At 37.4% G+C, this 12329-nt stretch overlaps 1 protein-coding gene across 2 annotated transcripts; it reads right to left on the reverse strand.

The window, feature by feature from the left end:
- Positions 1-1114: 1114 nt before the first annotated feature.
- On the reverse strand, positions 1115-12268 carry LOC122641837 (pentatricopeptide repeat-containing protein At2g41720). 2 transcript variants are annotated; one of them, XM_043835141.1, is made up of 10 exons: positions 11736-12264; positions 11132-11304; positions 9469-9574; positions 7166-8275; positions 6971-7076; positions 6666-6870; positions 5544-5676; positions 2916-3020; positions 1914-2034; positions 1115-1382 (listed from the first exon to the last, which is right to left on the reverse strand). In XM_043835141.1, exons 1-10 carry the CDS (start codon positions 12231-12233, stop codon positions 1285-1287), a joined length of 2655 nt encoding a protein of 884 aa, XP_043691076.1. In that variant the 5' UTR covers positions 12234-12264; the 3' UTR covers positions 1115-1284. The 2 variants fall into 2 exon arrangements, with proteins under 2 accessions (XP_043691076.1, XP_043691077.1); XM_043835142.1 differs by lacking the exons at positions 1115-1382; positions 1914-2034; positions 2916-3020 and adding an exon at positions 5899-5932 and having other exon boundaries at positions 5609-5676; positions 11736-12268.
- Positions 12269-12329: the final 61 nt, after the last annotated feature.

Genomic DNA, 12329 nt, shown 5'->3' on the forward strand with positions numbered 1-12329 from the left:
TCGACCTTGTAAATAATGGGTGGGAGTGTAATGACAGATCCAAGTATACAATCTTATAGTTACTTCACCCATGAGAAGGAATTCTTTCTCTTTCCAATAAAACTTTGGTTTTCATTGGAATTTTACAAGGAAGGTGGACACAGCTTGACTGAGTTGTGTTTAATTTAGACATGATTTTCTACCACAAGGCAGATCAATTGGGACCCATATTTCAAAGAAAAGTAAGGCCCACCCTTGGTTGTTCATTTTGAATTTCATGCCTATATGATCTCTTTTCATGTTTCAAAATCAAATGGACAAAAGTGAATAGAAACCATAGATAGATGATTCTAGACACTAGGAAAAAACATGAAAAGGGGAAAAATGAAACTCACTCTTTCAATTGCACCCTTTATTTATATGAACCAAGTTTTCCTTCACACAAAATGAAGAAAGAATCTCTTAATCCACAGGTTCTAGTGATTGGATGGGACTCTTTAGAATAATGCCAAGGATATTTTGATACAAAAAGGGGACAGAGGAAATAATAACACCCCAATTGCTGAAGATAATCTAGCAATTGTGAGGAAAAACTTTAGCCAATTTATATTTTCTGATGTCAATGGCCATAGATTTGACAGGTAATGTCCTGCTGTAGGATGATTGAAGAAAAGGTGCATACTTGTATCAGCAAGATAAGAATGACACAGAAAACTACCAACAATAGGGATCACAATGTTGTTATACTTAAATTTTAAGGAGAAAACCTGAAAATATCAAACAGATGACCTTGATAGATATAGGATAAAATGATGGTTACTATATTACATACATCTTTCTGTACAATAGATTAGCAGTTCGACTCCTGTTAGCTTAATCAATTCAATTCCTATCAGGTAAAATTACAGATGTAGTCAGCCTCTGCGTATCCACAGGCAGAGCTTACCAAATGCTTTATAAACAGAAACTATTCTCTGTTCAGACAAACCTTACCAAGTGTTTATTAAAAAGATTATTCTCTGTTTTTCGCGAAATCTTGGGGTATATATGACCTCAAGAACTCCAGTCTTTCACTACTTCTTGGGAAGCTTGCCATCAATTTAGCCTCCTAACTTCTTCCTTTTTCCTTTTTATCTTCTGATAGATTTTGAACCTCATTTGATTTCCATTTGTGACAGCTGACCCCAAATGGTCGGGATAAGGGTTCATTGAGTTGAATAGAACACGGAGGGTTGTCCTTCAGTGGTGGATGACATCCAGTGATCAGTAGATATAATAGATTGTGATTCTAGAGTTTTGATGGTTTCACTCTCTTGTTCTGTCAATCAATGTTGAAGTGGGACAGGGTGAAGGGTAAAGCAAGCCTGTATCTGTTCCAGCCCCTGCTTTTCTTTTTAGAAGTCCTGTAAAATATCCCAACATGGATGAAGTTTAAGGAACATCAGATAAAAAGCTTGCAACAAAAAATCACATAGAATAACACTTCAAAGATTGAGACTATATTTATATGGGTATATGAAAAAGCAAAACCCTATACAGATTATAGATGTTCTTACGAAGCAACCACCTAATAAACAATAAAGCATATCAGACATAACCAGAAGGCGGATGGCAAAGGGAAGGTTTGGCACGTAACCACGCCTTTTCTTTAGCTATTCGATTGCAATAATTCACCATTTACTTGTCAAAAGGAGGGGAAAAAGGAATGGGGCTGGGGCCAGGCCCAGTCAAAACTACAGTGAGCTCTGCCATACTAGACATGGCTGCCAAACGAACTTTAAAAGAATGTAAATAAAAATCAAAACAATCGCCTTTTTTTTTTTTTTTGGGTGGGAGGGTGAGGGTGGGGGTGGAGGAGTTGATTGGCACTAAGATTCAACTCTACATGATGAAGTTGATATTCACTTTATATGTTCCAACAAAGAAAGCTGTACCTATTCTTTTTTGAAAGAGAGCAGTATATTCTGTCCCACCACCTTTCCATGCGAAGGAGGAAACATTGCGATACATTCTGACTGAAGGTTGAATCCCAGTATCCTCCATCCATTGCAGTACCTAATACAGTTTCAGAATTAGCTTACCAATTAGAGAGCCATAAGGCATGCCAGAAATTCCCAGACATACGAAATAATATGACCTACCACAGAGATAACAGCAAGACGTTTATACAAATATGTGGATATTGATTATTGAGTAGACATCCAATATCTAATCTTTTTGTCGACATTGATTAATTTTTCCCTCAACATTTTTTTTTCTGCTTTTCATTACCTTTTATCATCACTGTTTGTTCCATTTGTTATAACTACCAAGACCACATGAAAGGGGGGGGGGGGGGGAACAGCTTTTTCCCTCGTATTGAGCAGTAATGGGGGTAGAGGGTTGGGCACACCGCCCGCTTTCTGTAAGCTAGCGACATGTACCAATCACAGGACCAGACACAGGAGGGCAGGGGGTCTTTTCCAAAGGGGGACGAGAGAGGATTACACATTCTGGGCACCCTGGCAGCGTGCCCAGTCTTTTCCCAGTAATGGGTGTATACTTTGTGATGTCCACATAAGAGTGCAATTTCAAGGAACAGTTCTTGCATGATTACTTTTAAGCATCTTTATCTGGTCATGATATTGCTCAGAAGTCAGGAATTAAATTAATTAGTTTTATTTTAATTACAGAACTATTTCAACGCTTGTAATTAGACTGAACACACTCGAATTAAGAATTTACTTATCGAAGTGTCCCATGTTCCAACTCTTTAAGGTAAATGTGCTGTGCATATTTAAGGGATATTAAACAACTGCCACCATGTCACATATCCAGGTGAAATTGGAAACTACTAAAAAGGAAAGAGGATGAGAAAAATAAAACAATAATAATAATAAAAGAGTTATTATTGTTCACTATACTCATTTACCTAATAAAGTTAATCGATGACATACCTCAATATATTTCCTCCATTTTCCAGCAGCTGAAAGATTCCTCAACAAAATCGAGTAAGTTTCAAAGTAAACATCTGCACCTGACTCCAGAATTTTGTGGAAAAACTGCAAGTTTAACAAGAAAAACAATAGCTTAATCAGAACCATCACACCTATGTTACTCAAACTGGTGCAGGGATTGGGTACAGGTATATGTCCAAGAGTGAGATCCACCTGAGCGTTAAAACTTAGGATATGGGGGTTGTATCCAAAAATGGGTATCGGCTCAGGGATTCAGCTAAAGTGTGTCAAAAAAGGAGGTAATAGATCCATCATCTAATCAATATAAAATACAAGGCAAAGAAATAATATGAAGTATGATAAACATGGATGAGGGCGTACAAGCTTTTAAAAGTATAAGGACTTAATTATTAGAAGCTTAAGTCTAGTAAGGGCAAATGTAATTTATTATTTCCCAATGTCTCAACTTTAAATTTGAAATTTATGTTAATTCTTTCAAGTTTTAACCTTCAACACTTCAGTTATATCCCATGATTTGGGCCTAGGGGCAAGGGTTCTGTTTTCCTGGCCATCCACCATGAGCCCCAACAACAACAAAAACATTGACAAAAGGCATAAATGACAACAGCAGGTACACTTCCACTTCCATCCGCCTCTTCTTAATTTTCTTCTATTTTTTATCTGCTGCAGCTGCTGCTTCTTAGTTTTCTTGTCTACTGCAATTCTGCAGGGATGTCCAATGTTGCAAGGGCTAATGCCTTCTTATAGTGAAACAAGAGTTGTCTGAACAAAAAAAGTTGTAGGATTTGACAAAGATCCCGCACCCATGTCATGTCGTGTTAACACAGGTGCTTCAGGGTGAACAGCCGTACCCGAGTAACATAACATCACACATGGTTTATCACATACAGCTAATGAAAGGAATTTTGTACAATGACTGATAATAATAGAACATTCAAATTTGATGTGACCCAGGCATATAGTTTCAATTATAGGTTCTGGAAATTCTGCAAGAGGTACTTTCAATTGGTTAGGGATTGGACCACCCCATACAAGAAGTATGGCTCACTGGATTTCAGAAAACACCTATACCTCCAATAAATAGAAAACAAGGAAGGATTACAAAGGGGATAGACAGCCAGATCAATTACAGTTATAAAATATATATTTTGGTAAACTCACTTAAATCGAAGAACAAGCAACATATAAAAAACAGCCTCTTTGCGAAGGGGTAAGGCTGTGGACATTATGACCCTCCCCAGACCCCGCAGTGGCGAGAGCCTTGTGCATTGGGTACACCTTTTTGTAAACTCACTTAAATCAAAGAATAACATATAGAAAATTGCTAGGGCATATCTTCATACAATTGTTATATTTGATGTGCACTTTAACTTGTCAATAGTAAAATTTTCTCATTACATTATGTTTTTGAGTTAATAAAATCTGACAAAGTCATAATTATAATTCCAAAACAGGCTGCTGTCATAGAATAACCATTCTATAAGCTTATAATAGTTTATGACCACAAATTGCTAAAAATTAGTAACTAGCACCCTTGGACAAACTTCTTCAGTCTGAGCTTCCTACTGAGAAGACGGTCATCTTTGAAATTGATGGTCAATTTGATTAAGACTCCCCAAGACTTACACATTGCTCATGGGAAATGGATGCTATCTTCAGGACATTAAGCCACTTACACTGTGTTTAGCTGGTGTTGTTTAATTTTGTTATAATAGGTGGGAATGCAGGTGCACATATGTTGGTGAAAGGAGCACAAGTTTTTGTTTGAATAGAGTTTGTTGGTGTCACCCACCAAAAGTACATTCCCTGTTCTGATTCAAGATGAACTAGCTTGTTATCTCTTGTTTGTTTGGCAAAATATGGCTTCCTTAAAATAATTAAAGATAAAAACATTTTAAAAACCCCTTAATTGTTATTGTTTAATAATTTCTACTCCTATTATAACAGCCATCCAATTAGTTACAATGACTCCTCACCTCCCCTCCCCCCACCCCCACACTTTTTTTTCCCTTTTTTGAGATCAGTAACATGAGCATGCTAAAAATATAATTATATTAAATAACGAAATGATGATACAATCATATTACAGTTACTATCAGTGACAAAAGTTAATGCTGTTAATCAGGAGGGTTTAACATTTTATACCATTCAAATTTCAATTTATTCGTCAACTATAATTCTGATTCATGATTTCAGGAGTGGTTTACTATCAGCATCTCTTTAGTTACGACTTGTCAATGACTTTTAGTGGTTTACCATTTGGGGAGCTTGACTTCATCATATGTGAAAGTTTTATATCCTTTATAGTTTCACTTTTCAGCGCTCAACCACTAAAACATAATCGCTATTGTTCACTTATCTTTCAGCATTCCCTCCTACAGCACTCTTATTTAGTTTTTCTTTTTAAATGATTTGTTTAATGTCTTATATCATATGTTTTCCTGCATATTGAGGTCTAAACCTTAATTTAGAAAAAGAAAATCATCATATTTTTCTGTTGTTGACTAGTCACTGACTAGGCATCAACTAGTCAATGCTTCACCTCAGGAGGCCCAAACACCTCATTAATATGGTACACTGACAAACCTCGAAAAAACATGCATGTACCTTCATCATGGTCTCAACCTTTCCACTTTTCCCAAGAAAATGCAAAAGATGATTCAGAAGTCCAACTGAGACTGCTGATATTGAGGACTCCACCAATTCAATTAGATTAATAGTCGTCTTCCAATCTCGTAGCCTTCAACAAAAAATTCAAACATCATGATGAGAAAGAACTCAAGTAGGAAGTACAAACACAAGCAAAAATGTTTTTATGAAAGAAAAAGGCAATTTAACAAGTCAGGGAATAGACAATGTCACGCATGACCATATGCATGCTATCTCAAAGTAGCTATGTAACAATGCATTGACCCTAACAGGACACTTAGTAAACAATACTGAGCAGTGTAGCATTCCCAACCTTTATACCTTCTTGAAAGGAAAACTACGTTGAACTACATAGCACAGTAAAAATAGAGGGAATTAACCAAAGTCCACTGATAGATATCATAACCAATGCATCAGATTATTCCTTGCCAAATAAATCTCTAACATCTAGGTGAAATCCACCAAAATTTAATTAGAATCTGACATTCAATGTAACCAATGGAGCTATATCTTGCAGTACCCTTGATTGAATATTAAGAACATAAATGATTCTCTAATCTATGCTAAATTGCTAATCCTAGGCTAGCCTCCAAACCAGAAGGCTAGATGTTATCCCTCTAAGGTTTTGATGTCCTTCGCTACACATTGTCTCCACCATAGCTGTCACTGCGTCTAGGCGACCCAAAGCTTTGGAGGAGGCCTGGATGCAAGGTGCCCGCCAAGGTGACCAAAGCGCCTAGGTAATGTCTTGAAAACTATGGTCTCCACAGCCAAGGTATATGGCCACAATTGACAGGCCATGGTTTTTGGCCAGGAGGACTACTGAAAACCATTCTGACCGATAGATAGGCTAAGGCCTAGATCGGCCACATATCAATATAAATACTTTGTGCCACAGAAAAGGAAACCTGCCCCCCCCCCCCCAAAGAATCGACAGTATTTTTTGGAATAATTAATAGCCCGAAAAAAAAAAAAAAAGATTCAGAGGCAGGCAAACAAATGAAACTTGAAGCATACGTCACCACAGATTAATTATTAAATGTAGATATAATATTTTAAGGAAGACAGCAGATATCTTACATGCTGCAGGCTGATATCATTTCAAAGACAGTAGCATCATTAAATGGGATTCTTTTCATTTTCATCATATCTGCTAGAAGAAGAACCCGGGCTGGCTGACCTCCTCTATTGAAAACTCTCATCAAAGACGAGCATGCAATAGAATCTGGTGTGATATCATTCATTTCCATTTCTTCAAATAACGCATGTGCTGTCTCCCAGTTCTCTAGAAAATTAGAGACCCATGTAAAACTCATGCTAAAAGGCTCTGATTCTTGTCAGTATTGATCAGATATTCAGATCAGTATCATAAATTTCAATAGTACCTGCTGCACTATATGCATGTATCATGGTGGTATATGTAATCACATCAGGCAAACAACCAGTGTCCTTCATCATGGTGAACATTGACTCTGCTTCTTCAAGCTGACCCTGAAAATTCAGAAAGCACTTAAGAGATGACATCCTCCTGTTGATTTGAAACTTGATTTTGGGGAAATGAATCTTGTGAAAGCACTTACCTGTTTGCTGTAAGCACAAATTGCAGATGAATATACCTCCTTAGACATAGGAATTTTTAAATACATCATCTGATCCACAAACTTGAGTGCTTCACCATATTTTGCCATCTTGCAAGAACCACTAATTAGTACATTGAAAGTAGCAGAATCAGGTGGGACTTTCTTTCCTTTCATAGATTTATACAAGTTTAAAGCTTTTTCATATTCCCCCACATTCATATAGCTTCCAATGGCTGAGTTATAAGCAACTGTGTTCAATTTAATGCCCCGCATCTCAGCTGCTGAAAGAACAGAATCAATTTTCACTGCTTGACCACAGCGACCACAGGCAGCCAATAAGGTGCATATTGTCACAACATTTGGCTGAACTCCATTACGTTCCATTTCACGCAGCACCTCCACAGCTTCAGATAAAAATCCTTCAGATCCATAGGCATCAATTAGTGCATTATAACTCACTATATTTGGTTTCCAAGAGTTCCGTTTCATCATGTCAAATATTTCTCTAGCCTTCTCAGGTTGTCCTGATCTCCCATAAGCATTAAGTAGAGAGGTATATGATACAACATCAGGACGGAAGCCACTTCTTTTAAGTTCATTGAAAACCAAGAGGGCGTCTTTATGCATTCCATGCAAGGCATATGCACCAATAAGTGCATTGTAAGATACAATATTAGGTTTTAAGCCTTCAGCAAGCATCAAGTCAAATACGGCCTGGCAGTTCTCAATTTGTCCACAAACAGAATATGCATGGATGATACTTGTGAAAGTTACAACGTCAGGGCGGCATTCAGATCTTTTCTCTCTCATCGAGTTAAATATGTCCACAGCTTTTCCATACTGCCCTAGCTTAACTAGGCAATGTATGACTATATTAAGGGTGATCGTGTCAGGGCGAATATTTGTTCCTTTCATTAACTCAAAATAGGAAACAGCTTTTGCATACTGAACCCCATTTTTGTATGCAGATAAAACAATATTGTGAGTCACCAAGTCTGGCCCTACTCCATTCTCTGTCATTTGCTTGCAGACTTTCAATGCCTCTCGCCAGTTTCCACTAGACGCACAAGCACTAATCAGGTTGTTATATGTCAACCGACTAGGAGGAATCTGCATCCATATCTTATGGTTGTAGAGTTGTGGAAGCAATGTAAAAAGATTCAAGTTTTAATGTGCCAACATCAAAATGTAGGACAAGGGAGAGAAGCATACTCATATTAGCCCATAATCCTTTCAAAATTAAATAACCTACTAATGCAGAACTGAAAAATTATTAAATATGCAGTTCTCTTGTCATATAGCATTGATGACGAACCATCTGTAAACTAGCTAAGAATCTGCATATATGCATAGAAACATATTGATGAAAGGCCGACTCAGTTTAAGACCCAATATTGTCAAAGGTTTAAGTTATACTCCCCCCAATTTTAATTAAGAAATAACAAAATGATAAAAGAGAGTAAAGTTGAAAAAAGTTTTACTTTATTACTTTTCATAAAGAGATTCACCTGCAGAAGGGATTTAAATACCATGGTGGAACAAGCAGCCAGGGTAGGCAAAAGCTAGGGAAAATGAAAAAAGATGCTCTCAGGGGTTCAAAGACTTTAAAGTTTTCCTGTTTATTGCATAGGCAACAACAAATACTGATTGTATAAGATCACAATTTCATAAATCAACCCCCCCCCCCCCCCTCAACAAAAAAAAAGAAGTCTTCAGTCTTCTTTTTGGGGTGCTCGTGGCTGTTTGGGTGATTGTGGTGCCCCTAGCTTGGGGTTTAACTGTCCATAAAATTTGGTTCTCATCCAACAAGCTCGGTGGCAAATTTTTTGGCCGATCAGATAAGCTTATTTGGTCAGGCCAACCAAATAAACTTTACACATGAAACTATTAATAGAATAGGATATTTAATTATTTTATCTTCAGTTTTCTTTCATCTAGTTTCAACACCAATCAGATGCACTAATACCAAAGCAGTTAGGCAATCAAACTGGGCTGAACAGGAGAAGGCTCAGGGCCAAACCTTAGTTCCTACTTCCTATGCTAAATGAAAGCAAGATCTTTATGCCATTGTTCCTATCGAGTATTGAAAGATAAACTTTAGTTCAGAATTAAGCATCAGGGCTCTAGACTTGTCTACCATAACAAACTAAGTTATCATCCATAGTGATACTTTAGGTAAATGAGAAGATTTTTTATGAAAAGATAATTTCATTTTCTCCAACTAATATCATTAGAATATGGAAATTCTATACCAAATCACAGACACCAAAATCAATTTAAGAAGGAAGAGTAACAATACACACAGCTGCACGAAGCATGTCATCCATAACATTCATAGCCCAGCGCCATTGACCAGCTCGACCATGTGCATTTATGAGAGCATTGTATGTTTCAGCGTCAGGCTTGCATCTAATAAAAATGACAGACATTGTTAAACTGTCAAAGTTAAGTCACGACAAGAAGCAAAGATGGATCAACTAGTTATCCTTATCTAAATACTAACAAGCTAAAGAACAGAGGGGAAAAAAAGACACAATAACAGAAAACACCTACAATTTAGAACAAAATAAGGGAAATGTTTCCCACATGGAAAGTGTGGGCAGCCATTACCACAATAACGACTTTCCATAGTACTTCTCACGTGGACAGATGATATGGACAGTTTGAAATTTGGCTAGATGGGAGTCCCTCAATCCCAAATGTAGAATTTGGTGGCCTATCTCAACTGTACACCCACCACGTCAAGAGTCTTCCTCACGGTCCATGTTCTTCAACTAGTACAATACAGACTAACCATAGTTGTCAAGATGTCTAGGCAACCGTATCATTGGAAGGAAAAAATCAAGGCAACACCAACAAACCGCCTAGGCAACGCCTTGATAATTATGGAACTAATTTTGTTAGATAAATTTTCAAAAGCATTATTTTGACATGTGGTGAATTCAGATTGGTCTGAAATGTAAACCATTACTCAATGACAATGTGGACATTGCCCACAAAGTTTGGGCCCCAGTCCCCCAACAAATATTGCTGCTTGGTAGAACAGCTGCCCATTCTCCCATGGAATAAAGATAAATATAATAGTTTTTTAAATTAATTATATGAATGATAAATGTAAGACTTGTTAGACTTGTTCACATTGTGCTTGCATATGTGCATTGTTTAATGCTTTCCCAACCTCTTGACTTCCACAACATTTTTACAAGGTTCCATCAAGGTTTGTAATATGACTCCATTTCTCGACGGATTGACTAGTACAAGCATAAAACTAGAACATGGCCAATTGTAACCATCAACATTAAGCTCTAAATTTATTCTGGTTAACAGAATGACATTCATCTAACCAACATTTGGAAGTATCAGGTTTGATCATATTATGGTCATACTATTGTATGGGGGGAAATTTTGGTAAGCAAGCCATCTAAATAGACAATTTTTTTGTAGGAGTTTTCAATATTCTTCTAACAGATTCAGAGAAACCTTCAGTTATAAGAAGGTCCATTGCAACAGCTGCAATGTAAACAGCCTTAAAAAAATCATCTCTTTGCTTCTAAAGATCATAGAGGTGGGATGAGAAAGGGATCAGAGAGGTGAATTGACGTGCGGGTTCTAGCCTCGCCCTTTATTGAATGATTGGACTAGCTTGCTAAGGAGTGACAAAGTGGGTTGAATATAAAAGCGGATGCGTCACTGAAGTGAATAAGAAATTCCTTTCATTCATTATTGAAAATAAGATAGATGAAAGACAGGCTTTCACAAACTTTGCAGGGAAATGGGCCTCTCAAACATAGTGGTGGAATGCATGCAACTTAAAGGTTATTATTTGCAACCAATCTCTTTCATTCATTGGTTGTTTTATGCAATAACACCCCAAATCAGACATAGTATCAGTCATCCGTACCACCATACAATCCACAACTGCACAAATACTATTTTTATGGCACAAAAACTTTTCAGGGAGTTTACCTACACTCTTGCATCTCAAAGAACAATCCACGTGCTTGATCTATTCGATTATGCCTAGCATGCAACCTAATCATCATATTGTAGATATCTTGCCTAGCACAATAGTTCTTTTGATTTTTCATCCAACGGAAAACTTGAACACTGTGTTGAAGGGAGCCCGCTTTTGTTATTTCCTACAAGAACAAATATCATTATAAGAGTCGAGCCCGCATTCCTGCCATCAGCTTTTTTTTTTTTTCGGTCGGTACAAAAAGATGTTCTCCGCAAGTGTATACATTTCTTATATTCCAATAGTCTAATTATTGATTGTAAAAGATAACACAGGGAAAAAAAAAAGGATTAAAGGAATAGTCATGAATTATGGTAGCCCCAAAAGATGCAACAAACCCCATGCTGACACGCAATGCTACAGCATTCCGATATTGATACTCTCCCATTAGCTCAAATAACAGAGTAACAGTATATTGCATCAGTGACCAGTAAATACACATTGAGTTTAATATTGTTTCCAACGAATTTGCAGATTATATAGAAACTGAAAGTATTTCAATCTGAGCAAAGAACAAAAGACTAGAAGAGGAAATACATATTGTTACCAGCGTACCCGAATAAGAACAGGGAAATTTTTCCTAGCGAACCGACCAGCCCAGCTATTGAGAACTCCTTCAATGTCATCCCAATGATTGAGCTTAAGAATCCTCTGAACCACCTCAGAGATTGTCCAATCCCTCTGCCACCTATCGCCTTCAACTCGCAATCGGTACCTTTTTGGGATATCATCTTTCCTGAGTCCACTCACCTGAACTGAAACTCTGTAATTCCCCTTGTCATAATCAATAGAACCCACTTTCTTCCCTTCCCAGGCTTCTTCATTCTTGCTCTTTTTGCAGGAAACTAGGGTTCTTCGGCGGTTACTGCTCTTCCTCGCCTTCGCCACTTTGGATGAAGGAGTAGAGAAGGAATGAAAGGAAAATGTGTGGGATGTTTGGTCATTGGGAATTAATTTGAATAGCTCTGAAGGGACAGTAGCCATTGACGAAAATTTGGAGGAGAAACACTCTCGGGGGAGAGAAGGGCAAAGGATAAACCCTTTCTCAGGCATATTTGTTAACAGCCCAGGCGCCAAATCGAAGATTGGTTGATAAGGTAGTTCTGATATTAGCTAACGGGAAGGGAAAGAAACTAATTAATAAAGGGT

This window comes from Telopea speciosissima, chromosome 10 (assembly GCF_018873765.1).
Source record: "Telopea speciosissima isolate NSW1024214 ecotype Mountain lineage chromosome 10, Tspe_v1, whole genome shotgun sequence".
Taxonomy (NCBI): Eukaryota; Viridiplantae; Streptophyta; class Magnoliopsida; order Proteales; family Proteaceae; genus Telopea; species Telopea speciosissima.